Genomic DNA, 21031 nt, shown 5'->3' on the forward strand with positions numbered 1-21031 from the left:
ACTTGACCATGTGCACGGGAGTGTCCAAGTACTTGAGTATCCAGGTGGGATTATGTAAATTTAATACCAATCATATAGGCATGTGTGTGCTGAAAGATGTGGAGTTGTGCGTGTGCTTGAATGAATGTGTGTGTGCATGAGGAAATGCAAACGATCCCTTTCCTTCCACTTTGTAAGGTCACCGCTAACAAGCCATCCTCCACATATCCATTCCTTTTTAGTCTAACAGCCAAAGGATATATAAATCTTCCAAACTATAAGGTAAGGAAGCCTCCTCTCCTTCCCCTGTGCAATAACACAAATAATGAATTAACAGTCACAACCCTGTTGGCTGCAGACTCCCCGGAGGTTTTGCCGAAAGAAAAGGAACGAGCTGGAAAGAGAAAGACACACAGAGGGAGAGTAAGCGAGAAGCTTACAGAAGGAAAGAAACTTTGCTCCTGTAGGAAATATGATTGAGGGCACAGAGCCTTTTCCAAACAAGGCCTCAGGTCCCTGGGTTTTAGTGCTGCTGCCAAACTTCAGAGGGCGACTGATTTATCCAGCGCACACCCAGCCCTGATTAGGAAGGGGCCGAGGCCCAGTGAAAAAACATTTATTCAGACAACAGCAGGGGCCTGCTCTTTGCTTTTAGGATAGTGCAACAGGGAGTGGGGAGAAATGAGCGTGCTCACTGTAAACTGTATGTGTTTGTGCATGTATCTTTCAGTAATTGGAAAAGATGGGTCAGATTGTGTTTGAGAGGCTTCATTGGTTTATTTTTTTGTTTGGATTGTTATGGTTGATCGTAAGTTCACAACAGGTTTATTGCTGCAAGTTTGAACCTTTAGGGACAAAGTGGGCCTCATTTAGGGAATGAAGAATTTATAGCTGATTTCAGTGCATTAATCAAAACTGTATAAACTGGCAGCCTCCATCTGCTGATGAAAACTGTGAGATTTGGATGAAAGCTCTGAAAAAAGCTAGTGAGTAAACCCTGAGTCAACTTTTTTTCTTGTCATACGTGTTCCTGTCATTTTTCTTGCTGGAAAAAAAAGTTTTTATGTTTTTACAGAAAACCCGGATTTGATATCCCACAATATTGATACAGTATAATTAAATCAATATATTGTCCTAAAATGTCCTAAAATATGAATATGAGAACCACAGAATAATTGCATGGAACATCTTTCCATAAAGAGATAATTAATCCTTAATTTCCAAATTTCTGGAAATTTGGCAAAGATTATTAGCATCCATTAATGACAGAATGTTTGGGTTTGAGCACTAATTTTCAGAAAAGGGCTGCCAATGATCTTAACCAAAATCTATTTATTAAAAACCTCAGACCTGATAATCTTAATCAAAAACCCTTTATTAATTACTTATTAACATTTATAACTGCTGGCCTTATGGTTAATTAAAAAGTGAGAAACCAACAAGCATTTATTAATAGATTACCAAAATGTATAGTTTCATTATTACCAAATTAAAAGGATTAAAACAAGCCAATGGAATTTTTCAAAAAATGTGTCCTTTTAATTACTTAAAACTGATCTATAAAGCACTAGTAAATGATTTACTTCATTAGTTAAAACTTGTTAGCCCTTTCTAATGTGTGCCTAATTATAAAATGGTACTGATGCACCAGTGATATTTTATGAATTTTTTGACAATGCAGAATCACATCTTACTGCCTTGGTCTATAGTTTTGTGAGTGAGAGCAAAATGCAGCGGCCCACCTGATCAATATATTCATCTCGATTGGACATCACCAGGAAGCCCCCATCATCCAGAATGACACAGTCTACATACTGGAATCACATAAAGATGATTAAACCGTTGTGGCATTCTCATGACTCTTACCCATAAATAACAGCTCAAAATATGAAAATATGCAATTAAACTTCTCTTACCACATCATTTCTCTGACAGCCACAGATCTCGTCATTGCACTGGAAACACAATAGAGCAGATAGAGCGATGAAAGCCATAGTCTGGATCAAGTGTGTGTCAACGCGCATTAGTGTCGTACAGACAGAATATACTCACATTCATCCTCTGTGTGGTGTTGATGAATCTCGCCATCCAGGCACTGATGTCCAACTTCACGCCGACCACTGGGATAAAACACAAAAGCCAGACATCCTAGATCATGTTGGACCTCTACGTCAACTTTACTCTCTGAACTCAGAAAATGCAAACTTGGCCAAGGATCAAAGGAGACTAGACAACCTGATGTGTGGTTTGTGTGTGTTTGTGTGTATGTGTCAGAGGGAGGGGGGAAATAGACAAATGAGCAGTCAGAGTCTTTAAATAAGAGCCTGCGAGTGTGTCAGAAGAAACAGAGGCATGAATATGTTTGAAGCGAAAGGGTTGCAAATGTAGGTGTGTGAATAAGACACATAGCTTTAAGTTTGTGTGTTTTACTTGTAAGTGGCAGAGGGAGAGTCGACTTGAAAAATGATGAGTATAAATGTGTAAATACATGCCCCTCTTTCTCTTTGTGTGTAAGTGTGTGTCCTTACCAGCTGGTTTAAGTATGATACCACCAACATTGAGGTTTACTGCTCTGCTCACCAGGACTGAGTCATCACTTGCTGCAAGAAGAAGGACAACGGAATCATTGTATATAGAGACGCACACGACATAAAATCGTGCAGATACAGGTCAGGAGCTTCAGTTAATGTTCATCTCAAACATCAGAATGGGGGAAAATGTGATTTCAGTGACTGTGACCTTGGCATGACTGTTGGTGCCAATGGGCTGGCTTGAGTTAGTTTCTGAAACTGCTGATCTCCGGGGATTTACATGACAACAGTCTTGAGAGTTTATACTCAGAATGGTGCAAAAAACAAAGCAAACAAAAACAAAAAAAATCAAGTGAGCGGCAGTACTGTGGACGGAAATGCCTAGTTAATGAGAGAGGTCAGAAGGGAACGGCCAGACTCGTTGGAGCTGACAGAAAGGCTACAATAACACTGATAACCACTTTTTACAAAAGTTGTGAACAGAAAAGCATCCGAGAATGTGCAGCACGGATGGGCTACAGCAGTAGAAGACCATGTCGGGCTCCACTCCTGTCAGCCAAGAACAGAAATCTGACGCTGCAGTGGGCACAGGCTCACCAAAACCGGACACTCAACAGCAACTGTATGAATCCATGGACCCAACCTGCCTTGTGTCAACAGACCAGGCTGGTGGTAGTGGATTGGTGGGGGGAATGTTTTCATGGCACACTTTGGACCCTTTAACACCAAACAATCATCATATGAATGCCACAGCCTATCTGAGTATTGTTGCTGATCATGTGCATCCCTTTATGGCCACAATTTACCATCTTCTAACGGCTCTTCACAGCGTGATAATGCACACAGTAAAATGTCACAAAGCAAAACTGGTTTCATGAAAATGACAATAAGTTCAGTGTACTTCAATGGCCTCCCCAGGCACCAGATCTGAATCCAGCAGAACACCTTTAGGATGTGGTAGAACAGGACATTGGCAGCATTAATGTAGAGCTGACAAATCTACAGAAATGATGTAATGCAGTCAAATCAATTTAGAGTAGAATCTCAAAGAAATGTTTCAAGCATCTTGTGGAATCCATACCACGAAGAACTGAGGCTCTCTTGAGAGTTTAGTGTGTACGTTTGTAGCTGTTACTCACTGTTCTCTTTGTTGAGGTAGGGTGTTGGAGTAAAGATGTACAGATCATTGTCCAAATTTCGCTTATAGAAACTTGACTCATATGTCTCTGCTTCTTCTCTCCAGTACTGCCCAGCACTGTCAAATGCATTTATACAAAAAACGCAAACACGCACGCACGCACGCACGCACGCACACACACACACACACACACACGCACGCACGCACACACGCAAAATGATGCAATTATCAAACCAGTTTTTGAGAAAACATACTACATCTTAGATACCTTTAGTAATTATAGACTCATTTCCAATCACCATTTTCTCTCAGTCATACAGTACTTGAAAGATGTGTTGCAGTTCAACCATGTTCGAGCCCCTAAGCAAGTTAACAGCCTGGTAAAGGCTGTTGACTGTGGTCTTCCATGGATTAACTAACTGTGACATTCTTTTGAATCCACATGAAACTGTATCGTCGGGACTGGTTATGAATTTCAGTGGTGCAGTGGTCAATTTTAAATTGGAACTCACTAATTCACAAGAATGACATCTCTGACTTGTAAGCTCTCCTCTGGGTTACACAAGGATCTGTATTGGGTCCAATGTGCTTTCCATATACAAGCTTCCGCTTTCCAATATCCTCTGTTAACATAATGCTGAAGTACATTTTTCTGCAGATGATATACTTATTTGAATCTCCATCTGAATGTCCCAAATTGAACACTGCTCATAAACTCAAAGTCCTAGCCTAACCTCCTGCTTCTGACTGCAAATAAAAAAATCTTACATCTTGTTCCTCCCAAGGCCGATAACGCTTTGTTGTCAAATGCGTCCTTGACATCTGTAATATCTCCTAAAACTCAAAAAATTAAGACTTAAACATTATCTTTTATTCCTGCCATACCTTCAAAATCATTCATTACATCCCTAAAATAGCCCCCTTTAATCAAACCACAGGTAGTTGCCAACTGTCATGGAGAAGAGGGATGCAATCTACGTTCCAACCCTCACCTATGGTCAGAAGCTTTGGGTGGTGACTGAGTACTAATTTGGGGTGTCTAAGCTCACCCTTAGGGGTGAGAAGTTTGGACATCTGGAGGAAGTTTGGAGTAGCCACTGCTCCTTCACATTGAAAAGAAACAGCTGATTAGGTGTTATGATCTGATTAGAATGCCCATTGAGTGCCTCCTTGCCATCAAATCCCACTAGGAGGATACCCCAGTGCAGGTCCAGAATTTACTGGAGGGATTACACTGTATATCCCATTTGGCCCGGAAAAGCCTTGGGATCACCCTGTAAGAACTGGAATAAGTAGCTAGGGACATAGGGATAAGGGCCTACAGGCTGCTTTGCTTAGCCTGTACCCCCATGACCCAGACACTGACAAGCAACAGTGGATTGATGGATGACTGTTAAAAATTCAGAAGATCTGGTTTTATATCATTACTTATAAAACATACAGCATTTTATGTTTAAGCTGCAGCTTTTTTTTAGCAGACCACATCATTATTCCTTATCAGATAATTCCAAACACATTATCTACTCCTTCCCATGCAACTAAATCAAGTCCCCTCTCGCATCACTAGACACGCACCTTTTGGGGTAGACCCGTGTGATTCCTCCATCAGTGGCAACAAATCTGGCCAAGACACCAAGCCTGACAAGCAGGGAAGATAAAGCTATAAAACATATAGTTACAAAAATCTGGAATGTGCTTTATGCCTGCATGACATTTACTGGTGATGCTAAAATACTTGGACCATCTGTGTTCAATTTTTCCACTTGGACATTCATTACCAAATACCAAGTAACAAACCACAGTTCAGTTCAGTTTTGCTTGAATCACGAAAATGCACAGATGATAAAGTAGGCAAAACATTGGTGCTTCACTTACTGCAACTCGTTTTGTTTCCAAAGCTTGATCAGATCCGAGGTGATGCCAGCATCCAGGAGCAATCGATTCACTAGCTCCACATTACCTAAACAGTGAAACAGTTTCACTTGAACTTCAACATGTTATGTTTGAAAACCATTTATGTGCCTGCTGACTGATCAGAAATTTTTGAGGGATTATTTAAAGGTTTGGTCTTAGATCTGTCAGACATCAGCTCTCAAAGTGTTTCATCTTTGTAAGACGATCTTGTCATTTTTATTGTTGTGGACCTACTAGCCTGAAAGGTCTGAATAACAGGGATGTGCCAGAAAATGTAATATAAATGCATCAATAGCAAACAGAGAACAAATAATAATGTGAGAAAAAAGAGAGAAGGAAGGAAAGGTAACCAAAAAACATTTTAGGCATCCAAAATGAATTTAAAATTTAGTACAACAGAGAGATGAATTTTTTTTTTTTTTGAATGAAGGTTAGTCTGTGAAGACAAGGTTATATCTCAAAATTGTCTTGTGAAACAACTGAAACAATCAAATATGCATTTAATTTCACAAAATCTCACAAAAAACTAATAAATAAATGTGCCTGATGCTGTCAAGGTGTAGGTGGTGGGTTGATATAGGTGTAACAAATTATTTTCCGAGACATCCTATGAGACCACATGACAAACATAACAGGCGATAAAGCTGCTTGCCCGTTTTTTGGGCCGTGCCTGCCTCTTTGAACCCTCCGACGACCTGCTTCAGTCCATTAACATTGAGGCTCGTCAATACACCCCTACCACCTCCTCCAACCTTTATGACACACCAAACACATCAGAGAAAACAGCTGGTGTAACACTTTATTTTCCCCCCTACCCCACCTTTCCTCCTTGTGCAGTGGTTTTCATTAGGGATCCTTTATTGAAGGCAGCCCAGGAATTCTTAATGTACTTCAACTTTTTCGCCACTGCAGTGGCTTGACCAAGTAAAGCATGTAACAAAACTCAAGCTGCCAATGGTCAACATGGGCCATACTCCTCTCTCTCTCTCTCTCTCTGTGCTCCCTATGGACTCCATTAAACTAGCAGCTAATAATGCTGAAAGAAATATTTCAATTGGGTGAAAAGTTTTATTGGATTGATCATGTTAAGATGTTTGAAGTCAGTTCTTAAATTCAAACCATCAAATTATACTATGGGACACAATAAAGGAGCCCTTTATAAATATCTGGGGACATTTTGTTTTACTCAACAGGCAAAAAAAAGCGAGTGATGCATATCAATGAGTGTATGCAAGAAATAGCAAGGATGTTAATGCGTTGGTCAGATGTTTGGGAGAAGGTCCACTGGCCCCGATTTGTGTTTTATTGCTCCGCTCGTGCTCTTGGCTTGACATGTCCTGCTCTTTCTCACAAACACACGGTAATTGGATGAGGTCGAGCGGCTATAGGTGGGGTGTGGAAGGAATATTACTGGTGAATATTGTGTGTGTGCGAGCCCGTGTGTGTCACATCTAAGCCGACGTACCTCACACATGTGCACTCAGGCGTGTGATGGTCAGACTTTTAGAGTTAGCATCAAATGGGTAACACGAACTCAGGGGTTCCACATTACAAAGCTTTGCCTGGTCATGCACACCAAACCATCCAGCCAGACCTGTATTTCACTGGAAAGAGAGACCTCTGGGAATATGTTTCGGTTGGCGCTCTTCCATTAAATGTTGAATGCACACCTTAATGCCAAACCAGATGGCTCAGATTCATTCAAATATACATATAGCAAATACTGTAAAGCTAAGCAGCTCTTTCAGATGTAAATTGGGGTCTGTGGTAAGATTGATGTCCAAGTGTGCTGTAGTGTACAATAACAACCGGTATAGAAGCTTTGATTCTCAACGAATAAGTCATAGTTGATGGCACCAGGAGTATGTAAGGTGGAAAGAGGTATTTCAGAGAACACTTCTTCAAGTTTTGATACTCACACATGGGGTTGTTTGGAGTCTTTGTGTCAATGTAATTGTTGAACTCCATGAGGAACTCTGTGTTGTTTTTATTCTTGTCCGGTGGCTTTAAGTCCTTACAATACACTCTGCGGGAAACAAAAGAACTTTATAGTGAACTAATGTAAGAAGAAAAAAAAGGGAACCACAGGATTGAAATCTGCCTCTATGATTCGTCATGGTCGTCATGTTACAAGTAAAAGAAGCATCTTTTTCAAATCATTCGGAAAATGTAATTCTAATAAACTACATGCCATCTTACCTCGGTGCGATAAATGTATAGCCATATTCATCAAACTTGTCTGCGAGCAGGCTTTCAGAAACTAGTGAAAGGTACAAAGTATTATGAGTTTCCCTCTCACACAGGTCAATATTAGACAGTTTAATATGAAGCTGAAAGAATCATTGTATACAGATGAGATTGTGCTCCATTGAGCAGAGTGTAACACCTGTTGAGTATTTAACAGTGCAGTAAAGAGATCTCTTACAGGGACCAAAAAAGTGAAATGAGATTTCATCTCTAGGCAGGACTGAGCAGAAAAATATTAATGCCATAAGCTCCATATATTTAACATCGCATCGATCCTGCTTCATTCTTACGCTTAAAGTCCTAAGTTTTAATTTATTTAGTTAAAATTCAAGGGAGCTTTGTAAAGCAAGGGGTTGGTACTCACAAAGACAAAATAGGAAACTTACAAACCCAAACACTGCTTTTACCATATAACTGATAAAAATGGACTAACTGAAGCTAAAGTTGTGGAGAGTTTTACATTTCACAGATATGTGACTCTATGAAGAATACAGACTTTCACAAACCAGGTATAAATAAGAAGGATCAGAATAGACTTGGCCAGACATGCTCGGTAAAGGAACCGACAAGGCTCAAGAACAGGAGGAGGGAGATGAAAGTTAAGGAAAAAAAATACTTGCCATTTTTCCCTGGAGTGGAAAAAAATCCCAGCAGAGAGAAAGTGAGCGAACAAGAGAATCAGTCCCCAGGGAGGTTAAAGACGAGAGGGAAAAGACAGGGAAAAAAGAGACAGGGTAAAACCACAGGGGTCAAAGGTGACACAATATTTTATTCACAGAGCGAGTCCTGAATAGAAATATTGCATTCCAAACAAAAGGTTTTAGGCCTTTGGATGTAAATGTAGACAGTTTTGATGAAGAACACAAAGAGCGGCTTAAAATGTGGTCAGAAGTGTTTAAAGTCGTGACTTAGATGAGATTTTAGCCTTAGTATTAGCATTCTTTTGGCGATACAGTGAATCTGTGGACTTACTGCACTTCAGTGGTGTATTTGCATTGCAATACGGCACATCAGAATGAACTGAGGAATATTAACCACAGCCCGTAACCTTAACGTTCCTTTGACATTCTCCAAAGCCCATTGTGTTGACAGTTGATTATACAATGCAGCAAAATTTCTCATGACGACATGGGCTACTCCTCGTCCTCTTTGGTGGTCATGATTGGGAAATAACTGCACCCATGTGGTTTTCCTTTGAGATTCAATCAACACTTATTAATCCAACATCGTATCTAGTAATGATGGATAGCAGGGAGATTTGGGGAGTGACAACTGCATATATTTTCTCCAGTCTTGCACGCCTTTTCGCACCGATGATGACATTCCTGCAAGTTTTCTTTATATTTTTTGAACAACTGAGTCTGCATAAATACCTACGACATGCACCTACAATCCATCCACACTGTGAATGGATTTCAGCCTGAATCAATCTCACACATAGAAAAACGCAAGACAAGTACTCGCAATAACTTAACAAATGCATGACAAATAGAAATGGGAACTCGGACATGGTGTGTTTTCAAAATTACATTTATATTCACTCTCTGAAAAAGTAGACAAAAAACAGACACGAGTCAGGCTTCAGTTTCAGATAAACCACAGAGCTTAACAACGTTCTGTGAAGATTTTTGATGCAAAGCTCACAAACAAGATGAAAATGATGACAAAGCACACAGGAGGACAACCAGAGGAGATGAAGGTTAGTATCTTAAGAGGGAACCTGTTTTTCATTAGGAGTTATTTAACAATGTTGTAAAACTCACAGTGAGTCAAAAAAAATAGAAAAATAAAGAAAACAAAGAAAAGCATCGACTCATGTTTTGGGTACAGACTCACAGCTTCCTCCTTTATGGCTTCACCTTTAAATAATGCAAACATCTTGCCCTCTGTTTTTCCTGCTACAATGGGTTGGTGCCAAAACCACATCTGAGGGTCACTGGAACAGGTGGGGGGGTTAGATACATATATGCGCACACAGACATACACAGACTGTCTGCAACACGCTGCGTTGGCATGCATTGCATGCGAAGCGCTGCTTCTGGGAGCAGACGCCAGCTCGCTCCGGTGTAGCAGAGTTGTCATTATTTATCAGAAGCCACTAAATGAAGAAAAACAGGTAATGAGAACAAAATGCTCCTGTGCTTGTGAGTCTGTAGCGCCACACTTTGATGAACCAAGTTAGAAGTGAAGCTACATCCAAAGTCTGCTGATAGTGTGAGAGTAAGAAGGAGACGGGGGTCAACAGGTAAAGCACAGGAGGAGAATACTTGCCCAAAAATGCTGTAGGGGGTCCAACACACCAGGAATGGTCAAGAGTTGAGGAGGGCAGGAGAACAGGAGGAGGGAGGAGGAAAAACAGATGAGGAGAGGAGACAAGGAATTGGAAAAGAGAGCAGGAAAGGAGAGAAGGTTGCTTACTTCAACTTTAAGGAGAAGTAAGCAACCAACGGAAGAAACGAGGGGTGTTTTAGGTAGTTTGGGGTGAGATAAGTTTGTGCGTATTAATGATGTGTGGACAAAACGATTATTTTAGGGTTTGGGTTTAGGTTAATGTTAGATTTAGGGCTGTGGTTACACAGGGCAGTGGTTATGGTTATGGTTAAATTAAGTTTCCAGGGAACCAATACAATTTCCTTTTAAGCATAGGCTCTGTTTTCTTTGAAGAAAACGTTTCACGGTTCACGTAAGCGTGTACATATTAATAAAACCTTAAAACTAATCGGACCACACTAATGGCTTCACATGTTTTAACCGATTAACTACAACCATTGTATGCTTTACACTTTATAGCTTTTACTTACTTTCCACGCAATATTTCAAAGGCTTACATTAAGTTTTAGATTGACTACCCATCATTCAAGCAGCCGTTAATTTCACTTGCAGGGATTTGAAACTCGCTTGGATTCATAATGCATTTTGTCACCTCCAGTCTTTTACTTAGAAATTTTGTCATGTACTCCCGCTGTTGATGTGTTCAAGGATGCTCTGACATTTTAACGTTTGGAGCCAGCTGAGAGACAATAGCCACAGCTGTTGCAGCAAACACAAAAATCCGAGCTGCAGGGACAACTTTAAGAGCACCACCAAACAGAGTTTTCAAACTTGTCCCTACTCACAACTGCGCCTAATGATACTCTGCTGGAAAAAAAAAAGGCAAGGCAAAGAAACGTGTGATGGATCACCATTGTCAAGGAAGTCTCTGCCGCTGATTATTACAGCATTCTGACATAAAGAGTAGTCGGTGGCTGCCTAAAAGGTAGGAAATTATTCTTAAAACATATGATAGGCTTCAAAAAGTACATGGAAACACTATAAGTAACTACGCATTCACAAAATCCACAAATGTCCCTTGAAGCCCACTTTCGGCTACTGAGTGCAGGCGGACAGACTCTAACCAGGGATGGATCCATCTTAACTGCAGTGAACACACACACACACACACACACACACACACACACACACACACACACACAGACGCACAGACACACAGACACACAGACACGCAGACACAATAAAACTGTCCTTTGAGTAACACTACGAGTCAATGACATATTTTACTAGTGGGAACAGACAGGGCTCAAAACAGACGACGGCGCTACACATATGGTGCCTCTGATCCAATGTATGCCATTCAGTAAGCCCAAGCCTGAACACACACACACACACACACACACACACACACACACACACACACACACACACACACACACACACACACACAGAGTGAGGCATTTAGCTTTAAATGAATTGATGAGTACTGTATGTATGAAAGGGGACACTGGAGCCACTCGTCCCGCTGTCTGGCGACAAAAAAACTTTGAACAGCACCACAACTGAGGGTGTGTGTTACCATAGCGACACAAGAGGCGAGGGCATGCAGGGGGTGGTGTAGATGCACGGTATATGGGTGTGTATGTCATATGTGTGTGGGATGCTGTAAATGACAGATAGGAACCATAAGCTGAGGCACAAGCATTTCTCAGCCTTACATTGAGAGCAGTCGCTGGACAACATTAGCAGTCACTTTCTACCCAGCACCATTTGTCTACGGATTATATAAGTGGAAGGGAAATGTTACTGAGTGGAAAAACTAAGAATGGCACGAGAGATTGGACCGATTTAGGGTGGAACTTACATTTCGCCTGGGTGATTGTGTCACCGATTGTGGCCCGGATGTAATGCATACTGTAGTCGGGAAGGACCAAGGCCAAACTGAGAGAGAGGGGAGACACACACACACACAAATCTCATGGCAAAATATGTAAATAGTCTGTATTATTATTGCACTGAACTCTTCATGCTTAATACTGTATCACTTTAAGCTGCTGTTCTGCAATTATTTGGGGATTTTTCAGAAGTTTTTGCAAGAATTTTTTTTAAATCCTTATTTTGTTGAAATTTCTTTGTTGAACAAAGTACACATTTCATCGTCCAAGACTGTATCTGCACGCACACAATCTTGCGCAACCAAGCAATTCCCATGCAAAAACACGTAATAAAAATATCGTTTTGAAAAAAACAAAAAACAAAGGGGAGGAAAAACATGGGGAAAAAAAAACATCCTTAAATCATAGCACCACTGCAGACCTTTTTTATAAAAAAAAGTCCTGCCAAGCATTTTTTAGCAGTAGGTTGAATTTTCCGAATAGTAAACATAAATTGTGAAGACCACAGTCCAGTTGAAGTCCTAGTGAGAGCAAAATGTTTTTATGCACGGATGATGAACATTTTGCAAAATATGTCCGTGCGAGGAATCTGGACTTCCTCAACATCTGATTTAGCTTGGTAAACTTGGCACTTTACAAATGCAATAGAATATCACTTCACGACACATATTCAAAATATGATATTTACCTGTAATCTGTCCCCTTTACTGGTGCAAAGGTATACGTCCTCTGACCTTGGTCAATGTAGCGCTTTGAGGGCAACAGTTTGGTCAGTAAAGATGTAAATTTTTCTAAGTAGTACTTATTTTCGGCATGAGCTACATAACCATGCAATATAAAAATCACCTCATCTTGGGATTTCACCAGTGTAGATATTGTGTAATTCCCTGTTAGTCCATCGATCATTTTTTTTCGTATCTGTTGACATATTAAAAAAAAAAAAAAAAAAGTTACGAATAATCAATCCTACCACGCTGAGATATCACAAGGCTTTAATTCTGACATGAGCTTACGGAGTCATAAAGTTGAAAGAATCTAATTTCCAAACCTCCACTTTGATCTCATTCTCTATCTCTGCATCCAGGAAGTCCAGTGTTACAGGTTCATGAAACTTGGCAGTCTGTGTGAAAATGTAATCAATCAGTCAGATTACATACTTTAATTTAAAATTTGTGGTCTTTGAGTACAAAGGAGGAAAAATGAGCAATAAAACCCAGTTGCTGATCATCTGTTTCAAAAAACAGACTTACAATTCTTAGCCTTAAAGAGGGAACAGATTATGCTATAAACAGTTGGTTAACTCTGATTTTTGAATGTTGTAATCATCTGTGGCCAATGTGTGCATGCGTTATTTACAAAAAGAGCACATATCTAAAAGGTCAATGGGAAACATATTGCTATGTTTCAACAAACATCATCCTGGAGCCTTATGATTGAAAAAAAAAAAAAGGAACTGAAATGTCAGCCAAATGATAATACAAACATAGTCAGTGTAGTAACTCAGGCGCATCTGCAGCAGAGATGCTACGGCAGACCAAACACCAAAGAGCAACTTGATGCTAAAATGTCATTTTGATATGCTGGACAATGAAGATTACGGAGTCTTTCTGCAAAGGTACATTTTGCACCATGTAACAACTGGCTTTAGGCTGCAAATGATGACGGTTTGACCAATACTAATGTGCACCTAAGGGATTTCGGCAAAGTAACGAGATCCTCGGAGCAACATCACAAGTTGAAAAAAAGGTTACCAGATGACAGAACAGTCGCCACAAAGAGCCAGTGTTTGGTTGCTCTAAATCATAGTTGAAAGATTTGGCCTACCAGTGGCTGGAGATTAGGGTGAAGCAGCACATATCCGTTGGGGTCAATAGCGAAGTAGTAACCATTTGGTCCAAACTAGAGGAAAAAGGAAACGGAGAGGGAGTTATCTGTGACAAGAAGGACAGAGGAACCCAGGTACAAAATATGACATCGGCTGTAAAAACAGGCTCGTTTTAGTATGTGTATGGATTCATTTATGTGGTGTGAGCTCTTACAGTAAACCGAGGTGTGAGTCTCTTGATATCTTCCAGGGAGACATCAATGGCCATAACCCCCAAGATGAGCTGGTTTTGCGATTTCTGAGAGAAAACCACAGGAAAAAGAGAGAAAGAAAAGAGTCACTGTAAGATCCACGTATGAGTCCTGTTGTTCTTCCTGGATGACTCAGGTCCCTCCGTGCATTCTGGACGATTTCAAGGAAATGGAGTTCTATAGAAATCTGGTCGGTGTCGTTCCCAAAAGATTTACAGGCCGCCATGACTCACTGTCAAGGTATTTCCAGCCTTGTTTTCAGCCATAGAGGAGGTAAACCCCGGGCGTTTCAAGGTACACATGTAAACTCATCTTGAAGCACTTAGCTACTGGATCATTTGTCTCTCTGATCTGCAGGTTTGATCTCATTTTGTATTTCTGCTTTATGGCATCCTAGATTCTCTTCCTGTGGAAGCACGTGGGAGTGTTTTGAGGGACCTCAGCGTCAACAGAGGACATAAGGAAGAGCCACAAGAAAGCAGAGGATAAAAGTAAAGGATGAGAAGATAATTGAGATTATTCATCCTGTATGTTTATTTTGTGGTCTGGTAAACATTATGGCGTGTCGTGAAACTGCAGACTTAAATTTTCCCATGGAGTCAATTAGGATCTACATGAAATGAGTATCCAAAAGTGGTTTTCTGCTTACCTTTGAGCCCGTGTTGGTCTTGTTGAAGACAGGCAGAGTTCCTGTGATCACCAGGCCAAGCTCCTTAAAGATCAAACATGCAACACATTAAATATACAACAAGTGTTTCAGCAATTCAATCATGTCAGGCTCATTTCTCATGGCATAAATTAACCGAACACATACTTGATGTGTGTTATCTAATTTTGTGTGCATCACTCGATTATTAGATAAAACTGATAACACAGTGACACCATACATGTCCCGTGAGTATCACTGGGTCACTGGTAAAAACCCATAGCAACAGCGTAAAATAATATGTTTCCCATAACAAAAGGCAGAGACGTTTCTGGTGCTGACGAGGTCAGCACAGAAACAAAAGTTGACAGCATCTTATCTGTAAACTGATGACAATATCCAAACAATCTGGCTCCGTTGGCCAGACTGCTTTCTTATCGCCTAAAAGTAAATTTTGACAGAAGCTTAAGCACCACAAAAAAAAAAAAAAAAAAAATGGCTTCGCGTAGCATTTTGGAAATGAAGTCAATCTGTGCTTTCAGAAACACCATTGGAACAGAGTTGAAACTGAGTTTACCAGGATGGCAGAATGCAGAGCATAACTGAAAAAGACCTATCTGAAATTCTTCATCTGATAGAAAAACAGATTTCTTGACAATTCTTGCACTGCTCTACATGTGACTACAAATGCCCCTGCCAACTTCCCCCCCCCCCCCCCCCACACTTGTTTTAAAGTGCCCTCTGTCCTCCCTTGGTCTTGTGGGAAATCACGTAATGTGCGTCTTTTATACTGCGTCAAACATACCAGTGCATCCAGGTAGACGTTGGTCCACTGGACCTGTTTGGCCTTTCTGTCGGCCTTAACCATGGGCCTGCCCAAAACATCCAGGTACTCCTGCAAAAACAGACGACAGACGGACTTCAGTTTTATTCTACAGCCTGCACTCCAGCCATTCAACCACAAGAGGGCACAATGCACATGTGGTTGAGTGAGCCAGTGAGAAAGCTAATAGGAAAGACAAACACAGGAGCAGGGACTGATGGTTAAATGAGCACGTCGTCATCATGAGTGAATCTGTTTACCTGAGTGTTGAGCCTAATGGCACCTATAGATGGGATCTCATAGTAATAGCCTGAGACAGAGAAAAAGTGTATTTTAAGATCCAATGTGAAAACACAAGGTCCGTTTAAATGAGATTAACTAGGAGAAGACCTGATTACAAACGTAGTTCCAGAGGCCATATTCATATTCATCCAATATTCTAATGCAGTCTGAAAACTAAGAAAGTGCTATTTTGGTAAGAATAACCGGACTTACCAAAACTGGAGTTGCACTGAAAAGCAAACCCCACCCACCTCTCACTTTTAATAAAAGTTGACTAAAACAAACTCTAAAGGGCCATTCTGTAGTAGTGTTGGCCCATTTACCAAAAGACCTGGCAACCATTAAAAAAAAAAAAAAACTCATTGGTTTACATTTGAATCACAGTGATAAAATATTTTTTTGGCCTACGTCTTCATCCTGAGAACAACACACATCAGATCTGTGGCTGAGGTGAACGTGTCATGTGATCGCTCGAGCTCTAACGGAACCTTGTACCTTTATTAGCACAGGCCATCCACTGGATTGGTCCCTTGTCGTAGTTATGTTGGCCTACTGAAAATGTGAAGATGCGCACCTGTGAGGGGAAGAAAGTGTAAAAAAAAATGGAATATGACGAAAAGCAAAGAGTCCTGTATTGGTCCTCTGTGGACAGTGTGTGTTTACAGTCCTACCGCTTGCTTTGGGTTGTATTTTTCAAAGATCTCCTCCGCCCTTTCCTCTCCTCCGTCAGTGAAGAGCATGATAATCTTGTTACAGTTTGCCCTTGACACATTCATCTAGGGGGATACATATGCAAAAGAACATCTGTTTACCGGAGGGAAGCGGACAACAACACGCTCGTTCTGTTGCAGGCACAGGCTGAAGAAGTGGTTACGTGAAGGAATCCGAGGCTTACATATGCAGATGGCAGGGGGAAACATGAGCTCTTGCACTGATGCAAAAAAAAACAAAAAACTGCAAGGTCCAATGCAACCACAAGAGGTCGACACATACTCACGCTTCAGGAGAATACCACTGGGACTGAGTTGTCAGTGTGTCCAATAAATTAAATGAACATTAATTTCATCAGACTGTTAAGTAGATTTCAGATAATGAGTAGTTTCCTCAAGCCTCTGGACCGGTCGGCATGTTTCAAGGGACACTGCTGGATAAAATAATTAAATACAACAGACTGACAGCGATGTCCTCTGCGTTACCATCCCGCAAACCCCACGCACTCCCCGGCCCTTATGTTAGCTAAACGCAGACACCACGGAAATATCGCTTGCCCGCGCTGACACCTTACCTGTGCGAGCTGCTCGAAGGCCAGCTCGAAGCCGCCTTTGTAGTTGGTGATACCCTTCGCGGTGATGTTCTGTACAGCGTCTTTTAGAATCCTCTTGTTGCGGACGTTGGCCTGCACCAGGTTCTGGAAGCACGCCGCATGCGAGGCCTTTTCATTGAACTGGAGGGAAGAGGGAAGGAGGGATGATGGGAAGTGGTGGGAAGGCACTTGCACATATTTTCTGTTAAATATGTGGCCTGTTTTCCCTTCGTTGCAGAGTCATGCAGTGTCCCTTAGACGTATAGGATGTACTTTAAATAGGATATTTTAAGAGAGATTGAATGATTCCATTACAAAAGAAAATTATTATTGACAAGTGTTAGAAAGTAAATAGATCTGCTTTAATAAGACTTTAACTTCTTGGCCTTGCTCTTGTAACAATTTGTCATGTGTGAAATGAAATCAGTTCTAATGAAATCTGCACAGACCGAAGGGATCTATAGGAGCAGAAGGAAGGATTGGCAGGAGAGCAGGTAGGGATGTGAAAACAGTGGCATAAGGAGGTAAAAAAAAAAACAAAAAAAAAAAACACAAAAAGCTTGATTATGGTGGGATTATGCCATAGAGATAGATATTACTGTAGCTGCTTAAATTACATTTACAGTGTTTTTGGATTAATGTTAGTGAATAGTTAATGTGGAGGAACAGATGGAACCCAATCAATTCATGCACACACACACACACACACACACACACACAAACATGAACACACACATTCACACACACACACACACACACACACACACACACACACACACACACACACACACACACACGAACACACACATACACACACACACACACACACAGACAAACAAACACACACACACACACACACACACACACGCACACACACACACAGAATCTATGGAGGACTGGGATGTGGCTCATTAATACATAACATCTGTTTTGGCCTTGACTGTACCCCTCCAATCATGATCATATTCAAAACACACACACACAGACACAGACACACAGACACACAGACACACATGCACACACACACACACACTCTTGTATGTGACATGTGCACATACACAAGAGGTGCAAACTTATTTGGAATCACCCTTATTTATCTAAAAGTCAAGGTGGAATGCTGCAGCTGTACAACTTTGTCATCTCTACAGTGGCAATGACAAGGTCAAGTCGTATTGAGCTGACTAACAGTATATGTCAGCTTTTAAAAGATAAGAGTTGTCCAAGCCATAGGGAGTGTTTATAGGTGCACCAGTCAAAAAATAACAATAACAGCTTTTTTTTACTGGTACAAGAGGAAATGTTTCAGAGGTCACTGCAACAAATGCCAAGCACAGAGTAAAGAGACTTCAGACTGGTGAATAATGCCTGAAGTGAAAAATGTATGTTGTGAGATTCACACAAAAACCAGGATCTCCAAGCAAATCGAAATGTAACATAACTTGTTCCCGAGAGCTATTTCTCACTGTGTAACTTGGGTTTTATGTCTTTAGAACGCCAAAGGAGGCTGCAGCTCGCAATGTCTGTTTCCAAGTAGTCCAACAAGTTGGCGGGAGTTTCAGGGCAAATACTGCCAATGCATTCGTCCTCTGAACAGACGCACGCCTACACACACTAATATAAACCACAGTGAGCTAGAACTTCATCTAACTTATAATACACGTCTTAAAATAGCTCAGACACAGTTATAAAAGCTCCGAAAAACAGCATATTGTATGTGGGCATGTACTATATATATATATATATATATATATATATATATATATATATATATGTTTGTGTACTTAAAATATACCTCAAATTGTTCATTGCCACCAACCTTGTCATAACAACAACTAGTTAAACACCTTTTTAGTGCATACACAGATATGTATTCAGACTCAAAGTTTGTGAACAAATTATATCAAAGAAAAACTGAAGACTGTTCAGTTGGTACACTTTCAGTGAAAGTTCAATTAATTTCAATTAATTGTTAGTTTAACCTAAAGTGTCTTTTATATTATTCAGGCCAGCTGAATATCCAAAAATGTCCAAAAACATCTCTGTTTTTTTATTAATTGAGATCCATCGGCTTTTTTTAAAAAGGAAAAATTACTCTAAATTCCAATGAATGCTTATGAACTCAATACAAGTAACTAACGTCAAGCAACTGTCTTAGAATGCTGACTAAATTTTCATTGAATTACTGACAAATTAGAGACTTCTTAGAAATCTACGACCTAGGAAGTAAAGCATCCTAAGTTTAATACTGTATACAAATTCTGGTAATAAGGGGTTTGACAGTAATTCACTATTGGGTCATGGAATTTTTTTTATTAGTTTCTCTGGTTAATGAGATGTGTGTGCTTGTGAGTGTGAGTGAGACAAGTCGGGGTAGTCCACAGCAACATACGGGTATTTAGAAAGGAAGCATAAAGCGTCTTTTAGATACACAGACTCAAACTGAAACTCAAATATGTTCTATTCACCCTCAAAAAAAAAAAGAAGAAAACACACGCACAAAATCTTGTTGCCTGGGTGACTGAATAAGTAAGAAATACATAAACAGCTACGCGTGCGCGCACACACGCACACACACACACACACACACACACACACACACACACACACACACACACACACACACACACACACACAGACACAGAAACAGACACACACGCATCAGAGCTGTGAGCAGACCCAGCCCTTTTAATTACACAATTTTATTATGAAAGGGTGTAAAAAGATTGTACCTTCAAAAAGCTTCAAAATGCTACTGGAAGGTCTACAAACCGAGTTGGTTGCCATCAACATATTTATTACACTTCTGCCTAATTCCATTAACTTCAAAAGTCCTTTCACTTTGCTGATTCGAAAGCTCCAAACAAAAACATAAACCACTGCTTTATTGAGGGAAGTGAAATAAAATGTAACTAATGGTTCATTTGGAAAGCAAACTGAAAAAGTAATTTCCATTAGGGGAGAGTGGAAGCAGAGAAAAGAGGAGGCGAATAAGGATCAAGGAGATTTTAGTCACATCCAAGTACATGATGTATCCTGTGCCAAAAGTGCTAATCTAAGTTTAACGTGTGGTATTCATTATGAGATAAAATAAATAGAAAGCATGACCGTGAAAAAGATCGGAAAAAGAAGACTAAAAAACAAAACAGTGGCTTAAAGCGGGCTGACTTCAGCGGTGCGTGGACAGGGTGAGACATACATTTTCAAAATTAACCATAATAACCGAATCCAGACTTATTGGGATTTCATTCTTCTGAAAGTCCTTCATTCATGGGGAGTGGATGTCTGCTACTCCTGCCCAGGAAGTTTGACATGTCACGCTCAGCCGTGTCTGCCTTCCTCCTGACAGCGTGCCCATAGTTTTCTGTGATCGGCCAGTCGACGCGTCCTTTTTTACGGCTGCGGGGCCTTCCATTTTATTCACATGGAGTGTCGTTGCGTTATTGTTTAATTGTATTTATCGGAGAAAATGAGCAATGAGACAAACTGAGGGCTCAAATGACATTTTGGCAGCAAGAGTCACCTTTTTTTTCCCGTTACTTTCAATGTGCCTTTGTCCAGTCAGATAAAAACAGTGGAGAACCTTCTCCTGTTACATTCAGCGCAAACAAGGAAACAAAAGGACAATTTGGTAGTGATTAATTTCCCTCACTTTGCCTCACCAGAGAATATCTAACCGTGTTAAAGCGCTGCGAGTGTTCTTTGGACAGCTAACCACATTAGCTTGGGTTAGTTTGATGGTTGCTTAGCAACAGCATAAAGAGGAGGATCCCAGCACTGTCTCTAAAGGCTCAAAAATCAAGTTTGAGTGGTGCTCTTCGCATTTCAGTCCTAATCACATCCAGTGTGATTGCCTCCGATACGTCACTGTGGCTACTCACAAATTCCTCCAGTAGAGGCAAATATTTCACTGTAACCACTCAAAAAGG

General features: G+C 40.6%; 1 protein-coding gene across 4 annotated transcripts in view; it reads right to left on the minus strand.

Moving 5' to 3' along the window:
- The window catches only part of cacna2d1a (calcium channel, voltage-dependent, alpha 2/delta subunit 1a), a 93614-nt gene that overhangs the window by 13333 nt on the left and 59250 nt on the right, over nucleotides 1-21031 (minus strand). Inside the window, exons 11-33 of one of the 4 annotated variants that reach the window (XM_040144683.1) lie at nucleotides 17088-17246; nucleotides 16474-16578; nucleotides 16298-16376; nucleotides 15781-15830; nucleotides 15503-15592; nucleotides 14701-14763; nucleotides 14015-14098; nucleotides 13800-13874; nucleotides 13024-13095; nucleotides 12822-12893; nucleotides 12664-12725; nucleotides 11945-12021; nucleotides 10081-10089; nucleotides 8430-8438; nucleotides 7762-7822; nucleotides 7482-7588; nucleotides 5524-5608; nucleotides 5224-5286; nucleotides 3650-3765; nucleotides 2508-2579; nucleotides 2032-2099; nucleotides 1896-1934; nucleotides 1722-1793 (exon numbers count right to left, since the gene is read on the minus strand). In XM_040144683.1, coding sequence (XP_040000617.1) covers nucleotides 1722-1793; nucleotides 1896-1934; nucleotides 2032-2099; nucleotides 2508-2579; nucleotides 3650-3765; nucleotides 5224-5286; nucleotides 5524-5608; nucleotides 7482-7588; nucleotides 7762-7822; nucleotides 8430-8438; nucleotides 10081-10089; nucleotides 11945-12021; nucleotides 12664-12725; nucleotides 12822-12893; nucleotides 13024-13095; nucleotides 13800-13874; nucleotides 14015-14098; nucleotides 14701-14763; nucleotides 15503-15592; nucleotides 15781-15830; nucleotides 16298-16376; nucleotides 16474-16578; nucleotides 17088-17246 — 1689 coding nt within the window. Of the gene's footprint in view, nucleotides 1-1721; nucleotides 1794-1895; nucleotides 1935-2031; nucleotides 2100-2507; nucleotides 2580-3649; nucleotides 3766-5223; nucleotides 5287-5523; nucleotides 5609-7481; nucleotides 7589-7761; nucleotides 7823-8429; nucleotides 8439-10080; nucleotides 10090-11944; nucleotides 12022-12663; nucleotides 12726-12821; nucleotides 12894-13023; nucleotides 13096-13799; nucleotides 13875-14014; nucleotides 14099-14700; nucleotides 14764-15502; nucleotides 15593-15780; nucleotides 15831-16297; nucleotides 16377-16473; nucleotides 16579-17087; nucleotides 17247-20410; nucleotides 20692-21031 lie in introns of those variants that run through there. The other 3 variants (XM_040144691.1, XM_040144698.1, XM_040144706.1) reach the window with 3 other exon arrangements.

This window comes from Xiphias gladius, chromosome 2, assembly GCF_016859285.1.
Source record: "Xiphias gladius isolate SHS-SW01 ecotype Sanya breed wild chromosome 2, ASM1685928v1, whole genome shotgun sequence".
Classification (NCBI taxonomy): Eukaryota; Metazoa; Chordata; class Actinopteri; order Istiophoriformes; family Xiphiidae; genus Xiphias; species Xiphias gladius.